General features: G+C 40.1%; 3 protein-coding genes across 5 annotated transcripts in view; 2 read left to right on the top strand and 1 right to left on the bottom strand.

Annotated features, from left to right (window-relative positions):
- The window catches only part of BCO1 (beta-carotene oxygenase 1), a 46,400-nt gene extending 26,157 nt beyond the window's left edge, over positions 1-20,243 (bottom strand). For 2 of the 3 annotated variants that reach the window (XM_083851673.1, XM_083851671.1), the window contains exons 1-2: positions 20,115-20,243; positions 18,757-18,848 (exon numbers count right to left, since the gene is read on the bottom strand). The gene's annotated coding sequence lies outside the window, so the exon portion shown is untranslated. Of the gene's footprint in view, positions 1-18,756; positions 19,251-20,114 lie in introns of those variants that run through there. The other variant, XM_083851672.1, reaches the window with a different exon arrangement.
- The window catches only part of LOC310905350 (polycystin-1-like protein 2), a gene marked incomplete at its 3' end in the record, with an annotated part of 40,628 nt that overhangs the window by 2,559 nt on the left and 17,707 nt on the right, over positions 1-20,362 (top strand). Inside the window, exons 2-15 of the mRNA XM_083851521.1 lie at positions 62-226; positions 3,406-3,591; positions 3,955-4,065; positions 4,505-4,652; positions 6,069-6,289; positions 6,948-7,352; positions 8,441-8,539; positions 9,269-9,318; positions 10,447-10,641; positions 11,742-11,812; positions 12,107-12,199; positions 12,388-12,623; positions 13,126-13,496; positions 14,511-14,705. Coding sequence (XP_083707647.1) covers positions 62-226; positions 3,406-3,591; positions 3,955-4,065; positions 4,505-4,652; positions 6,069-6,289; positions 6,948-7,352; positions 8,441-8,539; positions 9,269-9,318; positions 10,447-10,641; positions 11,742-11,812; positions 12,107-12,199; positions 12,388-12,623; positions 13,126-13,496; positions 14,511-14,705 — 2,546 coding nt within the window. The remainder of the gene's footprint in view (positions 1-61; positions 227-3,405; positions 3,592-3,954; positions 4,066-4,504; positions 4,653-6,068; positions 6,290-6,947; positions 7,353-8,440; positions 8,540-9,268; positions 9,319-10,446; positions 10,642-11,741; positions 11,813-12,106; positions 12,200-12,387; positions 12,624-13,125; positions 13,497-14,510; positions 14,706-20,362) is intronic.
- LOC310905427 (polycystin-1-like protein 2) lies at positions 14,378-20,115 on the top strand. The gene is made up of 4 exons (XM_083851696.1): positions 14,378-15,708; positions 17,112-17,294; positions 18,361-18,485; positions 19,278-20,115. The coding sequence occupies exons 1-4, from the start codon at positions 15,595-15,597 to the stop codon at positions 19,435-19,437; spliced, it is 582 nt and encodes a 193-aa protein (XP_083707822.1). The 5' UTR covers positions 14,378-15,594; the 3' UTR covers positions 19,438-20,115.

Genomic DNA, 20,362 nt, shown 5'->3' with positions numbered 1-20,362 from the left:
GACTCCTTAGTTGTGTTACTGTGGAAAATAAACACTCGGGAAATGATTGCTTTGTTCACAGGGTCAATGATTTGGCTGGACACCTCAAATATAAGCTACAGTAACTGGTACAAGGATCAGCCATCTTCTTTCTCATCCACATGTGGGTACATCCTAAAGAATGCCAAGTATCAGTGGAGTGTGACTGAAAACTGCAGCCAGGAATTTGACTTCATTTGTGAGTTTGGTAAGATACACAACAGCTGGATCTAAGACATGAGCATACTGTATTCACAACTGTGCATAAGTTGTCTTGTTTCTTTCAAAGTGGCTGTGCAATAACCTAAAGCTTATTAAAAATGAACAAGCAAAAAAACAGTAAACCCCATCAGGGACTCTTTTTCCCCTTTGTTGATGATCTGATCCAAAGAAAGGAAGAACCCTAAAATCACTGGGAGCTGTAGGTGCTCAGCAACTAGCCTGTGAATTCCAGGTTTCCAACAGAGGACTAATAAAATAGAAACAGATCTGAGAGTGAATTGAAATGTGGAGTTGTCCATGTCTACTGTATACAAAAACTACTTTAAAGACGGTTTGAGCAGTGCATAACAGCATGTTTGCAAATATGAACTGCCACACCACCACAGTACCTGAACGAGGTGGAACCAGTATGACTGCCCTGAATCTAAACTCGTAATCATAAATATGGGCCAAGGCAAGACCATCAAAGTAATTTGTCACGGAAGCAAAAATACAGCTGGGCTTCCAGAGATAACTTTTCTAGCAGCCTGGAGCAAGCAAAAGTGAGAACAAGTTTTTCTTGTTCAGACCCTCCTATCAGGTGAAGTTTGAGGGTTTCCCCAGGACAAGGAAACAGACAGGAGCTTGTCCCTCCTGGTGGCATTTTAGTGTTCAGATAGAAAAAAGTACAGACATTGTGTCCCTGGAGCTGCGGCTTGGAACAGTCCTGGAAAGGAATGCTGGCAGTATGATCCCATTCGACACACAGATATGAGGGGAATTTGTGTTCCTCGCACTTTGCACGTAAACCAGGCATTTAAAACTGGAACTAAGGTCACAAGCACCTGAAGGCAGGTGTGGCTGTAGACTCACTAATATAAACAGTCTTCAAATGCAGTATGCAAATCCAGGTTATCCCAAGCCATAGCAGTGCTGCTGCCCTGGTCCAGTACGGTACTACCTCTGACATGATTAACAAATCATTCCACAATCAGCAAAACTAATAACGACTTGATTCCTGTCCTGATCTCCTGTTCCACATCCCGTCCTTATCCTCCTCCTCAGCTCTCCCAGTTCACTCCCAGCACTTTCTGCCTCTCCAGATGCTTTTCCCTCCGTCCCTGCAGTTCTGCAGCAGCTTCAGAGCTCCGGCTGTACCTGCTGGCAGCTGAATCCCATCATGGAAAAGATAAATGCTGGGTTATGATCTCCGCTCCTAGTAGAGGCACTGATACAGCTCTTTCTCTTCCACCTACTATTGATTTTCATGAAATTTTAGGGTGTTTCGAGGTTTATGTCCATACATCAAATTTGGCTGAAGATGACGATCTTCTTCTTAAAAATGATTGGGGGAGAGGAAACTGGCAGACAGCACGATGCCTTAAGCTTATTTTCCATGCTAAATCAGACTAACGTTATTTTTCCATTACAACATGGTAGACAACTGTCTGTTTGTAAGGAAGCTACCATCTGTTACCATAGGATCTGACTTAAAGCCCATTACGTTCAAAGAGAGTCTGCATTGTTGAACAATGATGCCAACCCACCATTACCCAGGAAACTGCGAACAGATTAAAGCAATTACAGCCTTGGTTTCCTTATCTACAGCCCATATCCATTAATACACATGCATATTTCAATAATAGACTCCCCTTTTACTAGCTTTGCATGCAAGGAATTTGATCTAATATCCGAAAGAAACAGGGACTTTCTTTTCATTAATTCCTCTGGGTGCTGAATGTTTGGAGGTTCGCACAGCCTGACAGTGCCTTGGTGTGTTTCTGTAAAATGGGCACAGTGGTGTTTGACTCCCTCACATTCAGTTACTGCAAGGCTTGGTTCACAGTAACATCGAGTTCAAAACCTCACCTGTTTTGAACGTACAGGTAGCTCCGAATGGGATCACTAGTTGAACTGAACCTCTCTGATTCCTGATAACCTCGTTTACTTGATCACCTGAGATGTTTATGTGTGCAAAAACTATTAAGCAGACAGACAGCATTCTGCCTTCATTTGCTCTTTGCCTCTGTCCTAGAATCGTGTTTCTCAACTCAAGTGAAAACTTTCCTTAGTTCAGTTCACTGTTCTTACTACTTCTATCCAAGCATTTGCTGCTCCGTACGTTAGGAATTTGATGTAGCAAAAATATACAGATTGAACAGGGACTGTCCATAAGAACACAAACCCAGTTCTGGACAGTTTTACATGTAAAAGTTGCTGAGACAGCAAATACTACAGGAACGCTTTATGTAAAGTAAAGAACAAATAAATGCATGAGATAATAGCCTGTATTACAATATAACAGTAAGTTATTTTTCAAGCTTATTTAGAGAGCTCTAACCTATAAACTGATCATGTTGCTATAGCTACAGCCAGGCTTAGATTTAGCTTTAAATAACAATAGCACACAATTACTGCAGTGTGCACACGTTGGCTCTGTTAATCAACGTGCTTAAGGGGAATGATCAAAACAGCAGTTGGAGGACAATGTATTTAAAGCTGAGACAGCTGAAACAGGAACATTCTTTTGCAACACTCCCATATGAGAACAGTCTTTTGCATACCCTTCTTCAGGGTATTACGTATCCTGATTACTACAGGATACCAAGAATTCTGAAAGATAATTAACTGTCCCAGATTAATCAAGGAATAAGGTATATGCTTTTAGAGATATGACCTTACTCATTTTAACAGTCCTGCTAAATGAAGTCAGTCGAATATTGCACAGGAACAAAGGTGCCTCTGTAGTAGAAATGGGATCAGGTCCTGTACTTAATACGCAAGATCTTCTCCAGCGCAATTATCTGAGTATCATGCAAATCACACACTGCCACAAGGGTTTCTGAAGTAAGAAGCAACTTTAAACCTTCCAGTACTACAGGTCAAACAAATGATAAGTGTTTCCCACAAAAGTATGTTTATTTTTTTATTTAAAATGTTTTCTTTTATTAAAAGTGTTCTCAAATTTCTGCTTAAGATGGTAAAGAGCATAAATCTATTTTTTCAGATTTCCAAAATGGAAAAATATTTGATGATTTGTTCATTTTTCCATTTTCAGTATTGTTTAGCTTAAAAGGAAGAAAAATAAAACAAAAATAATAATAACAAAAAAGAAGGATATGGAGAACTGTAGCAGGACTTTTCAGATATTCAAAAAGTTAATTCTGATTTTTTTCCCCCTAATAGAATCTGGCCAGAGCATTGCTTGTGATAATTACAATGCCACTGTACAGTGTGGATCAGGAGAAGTTATCCAAATTGATGAGACCTTCTATGGACGGAAGACCCCTCACTACTGTGTATTGGAAACCCCTCTCCAGTATGATACAGATGAAGACTGTAGCTGGATCAGTGTCAAAGACGAAGTAGCAGGTACTATCTTATGGCATTGTTTGTCATACAATACATTCCTGGTCCCTAAAGTATTTCATCTTGTATTTCAGTAGCTTTAGTGAATGGAAAAGTATATTATTCCTAAAATGAAGGGGATCACGAAGAACTTCTGAGATGGAGGAGGGTCCCACAGGAGGCTAAATGGGAAGGAGGGAACAGTGCTAAGAAATACCAGGCAATAAGAAACACACTGAAGTCAAAGTGCTGTAGGAGTTTGTCTAGAAATCAGTGACGAAGCATTGCTCCCCTCACTGGTGTTCTTGTTTCAGTAACCATCTCTCACCTGAGCTGTTATGACAGTCAAAGACAAAAAACACTAATTCATGCAAAACTTCTTTCCAGCACAGTGTCATGGTCTTCAGGCCTGCCAGGTGGCAGCAGATGATGCTTTCTTTGGAGACCCTTGCCCAGCTTCAGGAAGCTATTTGTCTGTTCAATACCACTGCAAGGAAGGTAAGTGGGAGAGGGCTGTCAACACCAAAAGCCTGTTCTGCACTTTGCTGCAACATTGTGAGCATAAGATTTATCTTGACAATCCCTGTTCCATCCTCAAAGAAGAATCTGGAAGAGTGGTGACCACTCGAAGTATTGAAGGCACAAAAATGTAGCTTTCCTCTCTTAACTGACAGCTCCAGAGGGTTTTTGATAGGACACAAAGCCAGGAAATTCAGACACATAAAACAAGCAAATAAAATTATGTTCTAACATGAATCTTGACCAGTAGATACGGAGAAGAATCAGCTCCCAGTCATGCCACTAATGCACTCAAATTGGCAGCAGTATCAACTCTGCTTTGGAGAGGGCCTGTTCTCAACAATACATGAAAAACAATTGAGTTATGTAAGAGTCGCAGACAAACAATGGCACTGAATGCTGTCATTATGTTTTACAGGTCTGCAGCTGGTTGTAACAGATATATGCTTTATCTTTGAAAACATCACAGTCTCTTTGAACTGGCTGCTCTCCCCATACTCTGGCAACCTTTCCTGTATCATCAGCACTGGAGATGGCCACATGGTTGATCCTTACTACCCTCTAACGTAAGATGAGTCCTTTACAAATCATCAGACAAAGAGCAAATTTCACTGCTTGCATTTCATTGAATGCTTCAAGATGAGATGTCAAAAATTAATCAGACTGATAACAGACCATACATACAAGATACTTGGATTCTGCAGAAACCTGTTTTGAAATAAATACAAAATGTTATGTCAAGCTGCCAACCACAATCTTTCTTATGCTTATCGTGACAAGTGATTCCTATTTCTTACTAATGGAATTGAATACAGATCCCTAGCACACAAAATTACTGAAAAAAAAGTCAGTAATTGCCAAAGAAATAGGCAAGTGTTATTTTTAAAAGTATTTTTAAAGAGTATTTTTGATAACATTTAAAAAGAATACAGTGGAATTCTGGAATTTTTCTTTTAATTGCATAAAAATTGTCTTTGAAAGATCAAACACTTTTCTGCTGGATTTAAAAGCCAGATTTTGTATTGTCCTAGTGCTAGGCACGACATAATATGAATCTAGAAATTTATTTCTCTTCTAATGGAATCCCAACTAGAAAAATAAGAGTAGAAAGAATGAAAACCAAAAAGTCATAATATACTAGAAATAGAAAACATTCCCTCAGAGCTATAGACACAAGCTTGTAGCTGTAAAGAATATGAACAAAATCTTTAATAGGGAGCCTTTAAGTGAAATATGCTTGCTAGCTGTAAGCTGAGGCTTGCTGGTTTTATGCGAGGCCCTTTTACTTCACCTATGGCCAGCAGTCATGCTTATCTGTTTTCTGCATTCAGTTTGATACCCACTCTTGCAGGGGCTGCTTTTTCTTTACTTCATTAAAACAGAGAATGAAAAATACGCATTGTCAAGGATGACGTCTGGATCTATTTTTTTTATTATTATTATTATTATTTTTTTGCATTTACTAGGTGTCACCATGATAGTTCAGAGAGAGTAGTGTCAGGAGTAATACCTCTTTGCCTTCCATGGTGCATGTCATTCAAGGAGGATATCCTTAGGTTCTTTTTACCATCTCCTGATGCTTATTAGCAGTAATAGCAGCTGCTGCAGACTTCTTCGCATCCATTCATCTCCTGTTACTACCACTACTGGAGCTGTACCAGACCCAGGAAGTGAAGAGACATTTTTCCAGCATGGCAGTCGCACGTACATAGAGCAAAATAAAATAGCAAGGTTTGAGATCTGACAAAATGCTGAGTAGCCTCAGCTTCCACTGATGTATCCAAAAGGAGATAAATCAGGAATGAAATAGAGAAATAGAGGGCACTGCTACATGCTCTAGTGTGAATAGTCATGTTCATTTCCAGTCTCCTGAGCCAGGTCAGAAATTTGGGAACTGTGACCACCGTTAGCATGTAAGGCTCAAGACTTTCCAGGACAGTTTTCCACAGGCAGCTGTTCTCCTTCTGTTCTAGACTGGCCAGCAATGTCACATACAGATATTCATCTCCTGGGGAGTTCACAGTTTTTGTGGAGTGCACCACCAGCGAGTGGCATGTGACAGCACAGAGGCGGGTGACTGTTCAAGACAAGATGGACGAACTAAGCCTTACCGGGTGCTACAGCCAGTACGAATCTGGGAACAGCTCTCACTGCCGAACACTCTACGGGGAGGTGTTATGGATCCAAGTTGAACTCAACGGAGGTGAGCTTCATTACTCTGCATGCTTTAAATTGTAGGCTAAATATGATCCTACCCATAGGACAGAAGCAGGATTTTCATTACACAAAACAATCCTTTTTAGTGAATGATTTCCATCTAATCATTGCATTTCTGCAACTGAATGCTCTCGGCTCCCTTGGAGGGGTTCTTTCTCAGAGGTATTTTGAACATGAGCATAAACCCTTTTTCCCCTCTTCACAAATCTGACAAAGCATGACCACAACTTCGGTCATGTGAATCCACATGAAGCCAGTAGTAGTATTTCTGTATTTGAAGTTAGGAACGCACAGAAATGCCTCTCTAGCAGAGGGTAAGAGGGTTCCCCACTGAGCAGGTCATATTTGCTACTGTGTATTTTGTGCTCACTTCAAGCTCCTGGGATCCACATGCTTAAAAAGTGAAATTCAGTAGCATGTGTTTGAACTCTCTTGACTGCCTTAGCACTCTCAGCAGAAAAGAGTCAGATTTCCATAGGGAGCCAAATGGGCACAAAGGCACCAAAAGTGACTTTATTCAAACTAACTGCATTGCTGCAGTACCCTTATGGCTCCTTTGTAAACACCTAACTGCTGCACAAAGCAGCTAGAAGTGGATTGCCTATTACGTAGGCCGTGAGAAATTTTGATCTGTCTTTTTGCAGGTAACGGAGTGACCTACACGGTACTAGCAGACAACGTGACACTCGCTGAATCCAGTGCAAAGGAAGGAATTCTCCCTCACAATCTGACACTTGACAGTGCTGCTCAAGAGCTGCTGGGTCCTGGGATGCATCGGCTGGAAATCCGAGCATCCAGCAACACCACTGCATCAGTGATCTCTGGGAGCATTGCCGTTCACTTAATCGAGCCAGTCTCTGGTCTTCAGGCTGTGTTAGCTTCTCACACTCTGCACCTGGGGGAGAATCTGGAGATAAACGTCTCTGTTCCTCATGGTGCCCCAGATAAGCTGAAGTTTGAGGTGGTTGGATCTAATGAAACTCACTCTCACGAGGAAGACAGCCCTGCAGGGGAACCTCGAACATACTTCATTCCCATGCACTCTGAAGGTACAGCATGTTGACATCTCTGTTTCTAAAACACTCACAACTGAGTGGGGGAGTTCACATAAACAGGCACAGCACCCTGGGCTAGGGGACAATAACTTACAGCTGAATTAGATAACTTTTCTAACCATTTAAACCTGTCCTGCAGAAGTGTATGAACAGCACTGGCCTTTAAGTGAGCTAAAAAAACGGAACTGGCAAATGGGTGTCCATAAGGAGACGGAAAGCAAGGTTTCACATGAATTTTGCAATTAAAAAGACGTAGCGAACCAGTCATTTTTTCATGACTGTACCTGATTCAGGTATAAATGAAGACATTTTCCTGACTCACAGAGCATTTTCCTCCAGTTCGTCCATACGTGTAACTTTTTCAACTTTATACTCCTTTTCACGCTAAGGTAATAAAAAACCTGAGAAGTTCTCAGTATGGATGAGAAAGAAAAAAGGGAGCTCCATCCTCATCTGCACATCAGTCTCCAACACGTAGTTTTTGTTGGACTTATGAATAAGCTTTTTAGCATTTTTTTCTTTTCATTATGAAGAATTCAAAGCCTTTAAAATATGGGATTAGGGAGACTGTCCTTAAGAGTTAATTCAGTGGCAGAAGATAAAAAAGTTTTCTCCTCTAATGAACTATTCAAATCCCATGCCAAAGCTGGAACACCAGAAGCTAATTATGATTTCACTTTATGTTTTAAGAACATTCAATATTAGAAGTTTTAATGGGCCTCCCTATACGCATTTGAATGTCCCTTCCCTTCAAGCAAAACAAGACAGCTGCTCTCTCAAGATGTCTAAACTCATTTGGACTCCAATACTAGCACATCTCTAGATTTCTTTGTTGTATTATCAAAGCCAGCTGACAAAGAACAGCATTGCAAGTGCTAGGACAAGGGCAGCTGAGTTGTTAAAACCTGAGATAAAGAGGAAGACCATTCCCTGAAGAGCCTTTCGGCAGTGGCAAACTCATAAAAACAAACAAACAAAACCAACCAAGAGAAAAGAATAGGATTTTCTCGATGTATTGGATTTTATGTCACAAACATGGACTGGTCTGCTGCTATTCTAAATTGGTCTTTTGTCTTCTCTAGGTACTTTCCTAGTGAAAGTGGTGGCCATGAATGCCTTCTCAAACATGAGTCTGGATATTGGGTTCATCAATGTGCTGGCAAACACTTCTCATAAAGAAGGTAATTGCATTTATCTGACAGTGCTGGTTTTTACCATATAAATGTCTTTTTGCAATCAGAGCATTTTATGGCGTGTTTATGGTTTGCATCTAGTAATTGCTTTCTTTCCAGCAATAGTGCTGAAAACTTTTGTGGAGGCTTCTTCACGATGAAGGCAGATTCTCTGGCTTTGAAGTGGTCATAAATTAGCATCGCTCTCTCTATATTACATATTCCACATTTGCTATTTGTCCTCAAAATTAAGTAGTGAAGTTTGTGTCCTGGGATGTAGCTCTAAAACCAGGAAATATCTGCATCACAGCAATCATATAAATTGCTGCCAGTAAACACTTCTAGATGGCACATGCATACATTTACAAAAGCAGATTTTACCAGGAATAAACTGACTTTAGTATTCAGACCTTTCCAGTACTTTCCCTCATTTTTTCTCTGTGCATCAATTGAACTTCTTAACCTCTGTGAACTGATTTTGATTTACACCATTATGATTGAAGAATTACAGTGATCTTATTTATAGTATTTATAGTGACAGTTTGTTACAGTTTTACCTCCTGAAAATACGCTGTTTATCACAATTCAGGAGTCCGAGTCTTATAGCCCTATCTTTCAGAGTGCTTGTAGTCAAATATTTAAGGTAAATTCACTGAGGACTGTCTGAAAGCTTTATAGGTAGCAATAAAATATTGGTTTTTTGTTTGTTTTTGTTTTGTTTTGTTCTGTATTGAACAGATTCTGCTAAGGAAAAAGGCAGCTCCAAAACAAATACCCAAAAGACAAAAGTAAGTACTATTGAAAGATCTTTCTTTAAAATAGAAATGCTTAGAAATTCCTCTTGCTAGTAAAAGTGCTGCAGAAGATATTAAAAACAGGCATTAGCAACATATTAGATTATGGACTAGATTTTCTGTGCCCCAACTAGTTTAACACAGAATCTACACCAAACATCTCCAAGACAAATGTGTCCACAGGCATTCAACCTACAGTTTGTAAAAGCCTGCAAAGAACAATTCCAATATTAGAGAAAATGAACTTTTCACCGTGATCCAGTTTTGGAAGTTGAAATGTGATTAGATGAATTTTTAAATTATCTATGTGACTAATGCAAACTTTTCTTTGAAGGGCTATCTTGCAAGCAGAGTTTAATATATTTTTATATTATTTCCAAGTGTTTTCTCCTTCTGTATTGGAATGTTTAAGTCACTTTCTGAAAAAGAAATTTCCAGCTCATGGCAAGCTGAGAAACTAATGATACACTAATTGCTAGCAGCTGCACAAAGTTAAATCGAGAATTGCTAGATATAATATTTTGTTATCATCTCAAAGGTCTAGTTTTTAACTATAACTCTAGCAGACAGATGTCTGCTATGGGAGACACGCTGCTTCACAAGAAGGCATCATGCTTTACAGATTGGCTGTAAAAATATATTGCGTCAGAGGAATATTAAACTAATTCAAAAGTTTATCACAGTTTGTTGCACAAGAAGACAAATTCAGCTTTCTTCTTCTCTTTATCTACAGCTGTAATGTATCCAATTCTGATAGAAAAGAGAGGTACTAGAAAATGTACTAGAAGACAAATGATTGTCCAAGACTTAAAAGTCTTGGTCCAAAAGAGGAAAAGTAATGGGAATTTCCTAAGTACCTGGATTAATTTTAAAAATAGGAGCTGGGCTCCTAAACAGGTGTGAGTTTGGGATTATCTTGCCACACATAATTTCTCTGTGCGATCTGTTTCTATTCCCATAGCTTCTACTCCCATACAAACACTAGTTAGAGAAAGATCATCTAAATTACAGATCTGCATCTGGGGTCTAACCTTACACACCTTTTTCATTTCTATATGAAACAAGATACGTATGTGTTTATACATGCTACTCTCCTAACTGGTACATTTCCTTATTATTTAGGATTACAAAAGAAAAAACAAAATATATATTAAACCGAGTCGCCACGTGGATCCTTTCACAACCGTTACTCTTGGCTGGCCAGATAACAGCGCTAATTCTAGTTTCCTCTGGTCCTGCGGTATGTGCATTTCCCGAAGGTTTTCCACCAACTTCTATTTCATGAGCATTAAACTCATTGTCATGTTAGACCAAGCTGTGAAAATCTGACTAGGGGATGGTTTAGTCTCTGCCTGGTTTTACAAAAGTTTGCCACTCGCTGTATATGAAGAACATCCCTCTGCCTTATTCTGGTTTTAACACCCACCTAATCATGGTCTATAATAATGCGTAGCACACAGCTCTGTCTTTTCCCAAAGGCGGCTCCTAGTTTCAGGTTTTCAAGATCTGCCCATCCTAAGCCTTCACCCCCCTAGTGAAGACGTAATTGCAAGTGACTTACACAGTTAAGCATTTGAAAGGTATGTTCTCAATAAAACTGCAATAATTAGCATCAAACGTAATGCAAGAACATTTATAGCTGAAAACAGAACTGAGATTCAGAACATCTGTGTTCTGTCCTCGTATTTATCCCTGACCTCATATATTATTTTGAAGAAATCAGTTTGAACTCTGGTTACTCACTCCGTAAATTGGGTTAAGGAAACTCGTTTACTGTATAAAGCTCTTTGGAGCTGCTGTCGGGCAAGTCCTTTATGAGGGACATGGGATGTTACGATTATTCTAATAATAAAAGAAATGTTCATGCAGGATCTTGCTGGCCTGAGTGGAATGAATGCGTGCAGCACCAGATAATCTTAACCAACCAACGAGAGGTGCAAATCCCACCTTCCTGCCTTCCTCCTCCAAAGTCAGCGGTGACTGTGAAGGTTACAGTCCAAAACCATGGGAATGAAGAGAAACAGGATGAGCAATGTCTCTATGTGACTGCAAAACAAGAACTACAGCTAGAAATCAGGTCTGTTTTCAAACCTTAGTGTTCACTATTTAATATTACTACTACACAAATCTAGGGCAAGGCCACAATTATCATTAATAATAATAGTAGTAATAATTTACTAATTGTTGTAAATCCAATTATTTATTACCATCAAAGGAATTAAAGACAATGGGTCTTGCTGCATTTTCCAGTTCACATTTCTGAACATAATCCTTTTATAAATTGCGTAATATTCTTCCCAAACCTCTTAGGCATTTTGACTCTCACTACCTCCTTTCAGTGCTGGAGATTTCCATATGCAAACCTCATTGAAATGACAGGAGTAAAAGTTGTAAGATATGTCTGAAATTCCTACTAGACACCCAGATACACATTACTGCTTCAAAAATCTGGTCTTCGGGAAGCTGGAACATCACTGGCATTTCGATGGTCTGTTAATATAATAATTTTAGGAGATTAGGTAGGCTTCACTTGAGAGCCTGAATGAGTTTTTGAACATAAAATAGCGTCTGGATTCTGTGCCTTAGTCATTGTTGAAAATGGAGATGAAGGTTCCTAAACCCCTTGCTTTAAAATGAAGTATTTCACTATTTGTGAGTCACGTCACCTGGACATATATCACAGGACTTTTGCAGATTTTCATTAAACAAGATTAAAACAACATCAAGGACTATGACATCTCATACAGTTACTGCCTGTAACTACTGCCTTACTTCCTTATAGGTGTGAGGCAAACTGCAAGCCAGTGAACGCTAGCGAGGAAGTTGTTTTGAGTGTCTCTGAATCGAAGGACTCCCAGGCCATATACTATAACTGGTATTTAGATAACACATTCCAAAACAAGGTGAGAGCATCAGATTTATCAGAAATACTGCACACACAAAAAATAAACATCTATTGTGAGGGAAAGCCATGTGGTCTCAGAGGGGGCACATGGAGGGCTTTGGAAACAGATCGAGGATTGAGGTACGGGGGAGCTACGTTTGAGAGTGGTTATAATGGAGGGCACCAAATTGCCACCCTGCTCCTGATACATTGCAACAGAAATCACAGCAAAGAGCGTCCACTGTCAAGTTTTCTTTTCTGTCTGATTTTCAGTCTGTGCCCCTCCCTCCAGCCTGTAGCCTGACTGGTTTCCGGCAGAACTCTTTGAATTTGCTTCAAAGCAACGCATCCATGTTGATAATGAACAGCTCCTTCTTGCAGACACACGGAGAAGCTTTTCAGATTAAAGTAACAGGTAGGGGCAAGCAGGGTTTTTTAGACTCCTTTGAGATAGCCTCTGCCATCCTGACATCATACTGACGTTACATGCACAGAGCCTCGCTGACAAGCAAGAAGTTAAATTATTCCACAAGTTGAGAGCTGTTACTTTACACATGTGTTCTCTAAAATAATTAAGAACTATCTTTGTTCTGGGCTGTTGCACAACAGGACAAATTCAGTTATCTTACTGCAAGTTGTTAATGACTTTGTTAAGGCTCATCTGGCAATGATGTTATATTAAATACTTGATTAAATATTCCAGCTTTGCTTTACAATGCAAACACTACCATGTTTTTAATACTTCTTTTCCTCTTACGGCTTATTCAGTAGTGGGATTTCCCTTCTGATTAGGTACATAGCGATGCTTCTGGTGCCTGAACAAACCACATCATTGCTAGAATAGGTAAGAGTAATGTCTGCAGCTCGCTGCTGCCATGGCATGATTATCGCTGACGTTCTGCTCCCTCCACTCCCAGCAGTGACTCAGCGTGGCTACGGGGAGGACACCTACCTCTTGAGCACAGTGCCTCCGCCCCAGGTCCCCAGCTGCGCTGTGTCTCCCAGGGAGGGATCCGTGCTCACCACTTTCACAGTCTCCTGCAGCACTCCATGCTCAGTGGATTCATGCCAATCCAGGCAGCTCACATACTGCTTCTACCTGAACTCCAGTAAGTCCCGAGATGGATGGTTTGGCTGCTTCCCCATGTTTCTGGCAAGCACTGTTCCTGACACTACCAAGAGCAAAGCCACAGCCTGCTTCTGCTCCTCGGAGAGTCTAAACATGAGTCAATCAGGCCTGCACAGAGCAAGCCTACAGCTCTCTGTTCTCAGAGAACAGGAGGTGTCTGTGTGAAATCTGGTAGGTAATCCCATCTTTCCTATTTCAGATTCTCTCTTGCACTGTGGCCCAGATCCTGAGCTCTTCCCAGTTTATCTTCCACTTGGAGAAGAGGAAAATAATTTCATTTTACACGTGACAATTACCATTAGCAACAACTTTGGTGATACAGTTCAAACTAACGCTTCAGTGAAGGTACGCAATACAAACACTTTATTCAAGTTCTCTCAAGTTGATATTTAATCTGTGATTCACTTTTGGAACTTCTTTCCATTTTGTACTTATTACATGCCTGTGACTGTGCAATACTCATTTCTGTATCTAACAGAGACTAATCTCTGTGGACTCAAGATAGTCAGAAGATACTTCTGTTTTTTTTCTAAGACAGAATTTTAAAAGATGACCTATTTGGACATTGGGCAGCAGAGGTTGTATTTAGTGAGTCTGGAGTTACTCTCTGTAGGGCCCTGAAAACTCCTGCTTTTGTGCCAGTAGAGATCCTTATCAGGCCACTAAAACTCCATGTATTTCTCCATGCCTCACACTCAGCAGAGCTTCTTGTCACTGTGGTTTTTTTGTGCAATACACAGGGTAAGGCTTTGGGTTGAATTACAGTCTGTTTCCTCTTCTTCACAAATTTCTCAGCCAACTGGGTGGAATCAGACATCTTAAAAAGAGAGTAGTTTTTCATAGATTGAGATGGAATTGGGTTCTTTTCTTATATTTGGGCATTTCTAAAGATGGCCCATAGGATCTTAGAATGCAAACATCATTCTAAAGGGTGGTAACAGCAGCATGAGTCTGTTCCAGCTGTACAAGTCAATGACTCCAGTACGTAGTCAGCAGACCCAAGAGGACAGCAGAACTGCCTGGAGAATGTAATTGAAAATAAAACATGAAAAAATGGTAGCAGAGTTTTCTGTCCACTCTAGCTAGGCTGCCAATGAGATGACTGTGGGAACTGTTCAAAGATAACTGTAACAGTGTTAGCAAAGTTAAGAGCATTTCTGATTTCTTTATTAGGTTGGACACACAGATATGATCGATGGGAACCTGACCCTACAGGCCATTGTATCTGAGAAGGTAAACAGCATGCTAAAAGATGGGAACAACAGCATGAGTCTCTTCCAGCTGTTGAAGTCAGTAACCTCAGTCCTTAATCACGAGACCCAAGAGGAAAACTTTAACATATCTTTACAGACGGACACACGAAAAGAGGTCAGCCAGACACTTGTTTTCTTGCAGTACAATGCGATATAACTGACTCTTTGTATTCTTTGGCAGCTCTTAAGCAGTAAGAAGCTCATATATCACCTCCTCAATCAATGGAGATTTCAAGTTTCTGGTATCCACCTCTGTGTTTGGCACAGGTTTCAGCTATTTTTTACTACTTGCCCATGAAAAATAATAATATTAATAATAAAAAAATATATATATATATCATCCATCAGTAAAATAATTCATTCTCAATTGTTAATGCAATAATTTAAACTTATTTGGATGGTCTTTTTAAGCTTAGAGGTAGCCTGATTTTGCACAAAATTTAAATGTTAATAAAATTGCCTCTCCTGCAGGAGAAATATCCTATCAAAATTTCCCTAAAAGTACTAAATGGCAGGTAATTTTAGTTTGTTTCTTTCGGCTACAAGCTTGTTTCAATTTTAAGCTGATATTTGTACAGTGCTTTGCATGCCTCAGATGTAAAGATCTAGAGAAATGCCATATAATCCTTCAATTGTGATTCATTATTTGACTAACGTCAATTATACATGGCTCTGCTTTCTCTGGAAGTGGCATTTACATAATAATTCACAGACATTAGTACAAAGTCTAAGAAGTAACTCCCCTTGCTATTAATGGATGTTAAGTGTATAAATTCTCTGTGTTGGGAGGTAACAAAACTCATGTAATTACACACTTAGTAAGGCAAGTGGCATCTTGTCAGGAGACCTAATATCAGTTCAAATGATCCTTGTTGTGGAGCCTTATTCTACCACAGAGTTCACAGCAAGCCTTGCTGTCAATATAAAGCACTACTTGCTTAGTCTTCATTAGCATCTTATTCCTTTGCCTAATTATCCCTTTCCATCCCAAGCTGCGAGGGCTGATGCTGACAACTCTCTCTGCTGTTAACGTAACATCAGTGCAGACTGCTCTTCAGATGTCAGAAGTGTTGAAAGAAATCACTCACAGGAGTGAGGAGCTGTCTGCCTCTGCGCAGGTAAGAAGCATCTCACCTTCTGTCTCCTTACACCAACAGTATAAACACTGTTGCACCCCACTAACCTTGGAAGAGTTTCAGTGCCTTACAGGTACCTGTTCTTTACTCTTTTTTTTTTTGACTGTACTAGGATGTGTGCCTTGACCAGAAGGGAATACATTTTGCTGTTTTGAGTAAACAAATGTGGACCCACAGGGGTCGTCTCAGCAGTCACTACAATCCAGGGCATAAGTGGCTGGCAGTTATATTCTGTGATACATCTTTAAGATGAAAACCTTAACTTTTAGCAAAAAACAGGCTAGGATGTATATTTTATCTTGTAAAGCACTCTTAGAATCTTGAAGAAAAAGAACCCAGGAAGGTTTTCCTAGAATTACCCAGATTCATTGGTCCCTGATCCATGCACTGTCACAAAATGTACATAAACAAGCTGCCAGTGAGGCAGGAACAAGGCAGTACCTAAAGGAATCAGGCACAAATGTTCAGATTGCCCTTGCAGAAGTATTTACTGAATCTTATCTGGCAATATGACACCGTTAGTAGACAATGCTATTTATGTGTAAGGAGTGAGCACATGGGAGGACAGAACAAACCATCACTGGGGACGTTTCACAAATACACCAGCAATAAGAAGAGCTGTCCCGATTTCTGACGTATTGTACAGTTGCAGCCAGACAATGGCTTGGGAGCATGTCAGCTGTATGTGGTTACCTTTGGTGAGACAAGAGCATAGCTCAGTTTCAGCACTCACTCCACGCGAGGCTGCTAAGCACTTGCAGACTGTGGGAATGGACACGTCCAAGCTTGCAATGACTGTGTTTGGCTCCGTCACCCTGGGCTAAGTGCTGGCCAGTGCTTTCACAACCAATCGTCAGTCAGGGGCTGTGTTTTGGCACAAAATAAATACTGTAAGACTCATTCTTTGGCATTTAGCACAGCACAAGGCCAAAGGTGTCACTTGCTGGTAATCCAATAGGTTTTATGGAAACCAAGATTGAAATGTACGTGCACTTGACAATAGAGTTGGGTCTCTGGAGTCACCACATAAAAGTACAACCTGATTTACTACGTTATTGTGCATCTAAACTCTTCCTTGTCGCTGTGTTTGACAGACATATTTTCTTCAGATATTATCCATCTTTTCTACGGATTGAATCCATGGAAGCATGCTACATTTTTCACGTTAGCTGTGTTACGTGTTAGTATGCCATCTAGTACATCATCATTATTGGTGTTTCAGGTATTACCCCAGCAGAAATTATTACAGTAAAAGAGGTACAGCCACAAACAGTCCCATGGGATTACTTACACTGCAATACTCAGTAAAAGCCTCAATGACACGCGTCACTTCTGTCACTTGTAGTACCAAAACACTGAAACTTCTCCCTTTATTTCCCCTGCAGGTGGAAGCTAGCAACACACTAAAAGATGTAAGTGCTTCCTTGCTCACTGTAAACACAAAGGACAGCAGAGATGATCAGAAGCTAAAGGATGCAGCCAACTACCTATTTAACGCAGTGAGCAATGTCCTGCAAGCTTCCATACAAACCAGAGCTGTGAACACTTCAGTGCCAGAGGCAGAACAGGTAATTTTGGTTTGGTCCAGTTTGTAGGGTCCTGTGGCAGAATATTTAACTTGCTTTAGAAGGTTTTTAAGAGTTTTGCTGCTTCATATTTTTAAATTGGCATTGGGTAGGGTTTATTATGACGACATGGTGGACTTGAATATCAAAGTAAGCTTCTCCCCAGTCGGGCCTGTTAGAACAGTCTGCTAATGGGAATGATAGGAGCCTCTTAAGATTTGTTGCATTTAAAGCTGAACAGGACAGAGTGCTGGAGAACACTGGATCAGTGTAAGACCTCTAACGGAGGACAAGCAGACTGACTGCAGTAAGATTTTTTTTTTCTAGATCTGATTCTTTTCCCTCCTTTTGCCCCACAATTCAAGGAAGCCACAGCTAGTCGATATTTGTGATTGGTTCCACTACTTCAGAGCTGGAATCGGCTCTGGTTGCTGCTTACACTTCTTCAGAAAGCCCACTCTGATTTTCTATTCAGAATTATGCAATGTGTTTGTTTTGTCTTAGCCCTTCCTATTTATATGTAAACTGCCACAGTTGCCTTTGTGTGCTTCCTGGGCTGAATATACTTTGCTTTCATCTCTGCAAGAGAGTAGGGCATGATATAAATCTAACATGAGCGAAAAGGTTATGAACTGTTCAAACTCCCCCAGCATAACACCCTAATAACACATAACGAATAGGTAATTAGGTCTTATTTTTCAAGTGACTAAACATTAAAATGTGCAGTGAAAGAGCATTAATGTACACAAGTGCACACACATCTTGCATGAAATTGATGTAATTTTTGTAGTCCTTCAAACTTCGATTTGTAGAAATTCTAAATATTAGAATTCCATTTACTGTAAGATATTTGTTTGCTGTATGCAATGTTTTCATGAGAATTACAGAAGTTGAATTGCTGACAAGAATAATTTTCTCTGAGATTAAGAAGCTCATCACCAAGTTTGCCAGCTTTATAAGACACAGTAAAACCGGTATTTCCTCATAAAAAGAAGTAAGGGCAAATAACGTCCAAGTTGCTGATTCTGAGCAGCTGTGTTACAAGTCCCCTCCTCTAATCCTTTTCCAGAGTTCAGTGTCACACCAGCTCCTGAATACAGTTGAAAATCTACAGAGTGCCCTTCTGTTTGGGAAGGAACCGGATGATGAACCCATGGTCCTTACCACTCATTCTGCCACCATGTATATAAACAGGTAACTGTAACAACACCCCCTAAATCCTGATAGTTACCCAAATTTTCCCCAAATATCCATTACATTATCCTTCAGTGAAACCACGCAACAAAATATTGTAGCATAATGACAGCTTCAACAGTGTGATGAGGCTGCCATTACTGACTAATAGGAAGAACAGCTTGGACCCCAATTAACTTCAGTAAAGCCATCTTAGAAATTCTCATGCTGTGCCTTCTTTGACCAAGGGACAATTTACTGCTACTTCCTGGATTAGGCAGTAGCTGCTTACCTTTGAAAGTCTGTGGAAATCTCAGTCAGTCAAGTTCTTTTCTTCTTTTCCATGTTGCCAATAATGACACGTTATACAGAACTGTAACCAGTCTGGCAGGAACAAATACAATCATGAGGAGCCTGATAAGCATTCTCCATTGCCTATAATTATCCCCAAATTGTTCCTTGAGAGCCCATTTTTCATCCACATTTAACTCTGCGTAAAAATCAAGAGCATGTTCACACAAAGACCAGGTGTATCTTTTGCATAAGTACACCTAAGTAGGTACACCTCCACATCCAGATATGCCAATTCCACCCCTTTTTTGGGTGATATATAGTAGTGTTACGTGGAGTACAACATCAGGGAAAATGCACTAAGTAGTTACTGGCAGAGTTAGAAATAGTTTCCCACGTACGTTATACTAATGAAGCGAGAAAATTTTTTTCTAGATTTGAAATCCATACATGATTCTTTTCTTTTCTTTTTTTTTTTTCCAATCTGTTCTGCTTGTGTTCAACCCTAACTGGACTGGGCAGATTACAGACAGAAAGCCTGGATGGTACAGCCATTAATATCTCCAATTCCAGCTCTGCCAGCTTTGTTCTTCCAACAGCTTCCTTTCTCAGTGTTTCAGGAATTGATGATGATACAGTGGATATAAGGGCAAGTAAACAGCTTTTATCTGACTCAATCTGATCTACAACTTACTTTCTTGGTCTAGTGGTTTTAGACTCCTTTTACAGTGAGCATACAAGCACACAAATCATCCCTCCAGTCATTACAAGAACATTATTTGAAATATTTTTCTTGTCAAAGAAGCCTTCTCTTATCTTAATTGCATGAAGTTGGTTGAGCAAGCTGAGGAGGACTGAAAGCTTAAACTCCCCATCCCATTATCCCCTCACGTACACTCCTGATTCCTACCTGGATGCTTAGAGAAGGTGATAGAATCAATACTACATACTTATTTGCTCTCTTTGTTTACAACCAGCGCTCTGAGGAGGACGCAACAGCTCAGAGTCAATATCACGATTAAAACCAACAGGCAGCTGTCCTCTTTCATCCCAGGTAGAAACAAACAAGTCTGAGGCACTCAGACCATGCAGGAGACATGAGGTCTGTGCATGTCCTGATGATAGCACATCCCTGATCTGAATTAGGAGACTTTGTTTTTTTCCCTCAGAACAAGAGATTGCATACTATTGTGATGTTTTTCTAATAGATTTTCTAAAGGCCTCTCAGGTTGATTTGACACTCTGAGGACACTCCTACAATACCGGTAAAACATACACTTTTTTCATTCTGTCTTTTCCAGCTCTGTTTAAACAAGTCCAGAACCCCCTTATATCAGTGGAATACTGAAAGTGTCTTACCTGAGCATTAGGAGAGGCTCCTGAATCCTCTCATTGAAATGATGACTCTGACACGCTCTTTTATGCATTGCTGTCACAGGAGAAATAGATTTTTGTTCCTAATGCCAAGAGGAGTGCCGCAGCTTTGACAGAGTTACTTGCAAAGAGGCTATGCAATTGCATTTTGATATCTGGTATCTAAAAGACAAAATGGTTACAACGAATGGAAACCCATAAACAGTGTTGTACACATCACCTTTCAGAATCCA

The sequence above is a fragment of the Anser anser genome (genome assembly GCF_964211835.1).
Source record: "Anser anser genome assembly, chromosome: 11".
Lineage (NCBI taxonomy): Eukaryota > Metazoa > Chordata > Aves > Anseriformes > Anatidae > Anser > Anser anser.
The sequence above is the reverse complement of the archived record's forward strand: the minus strand, read 5'-3'. Positions and strand labels throughout refer to the sequence as shown.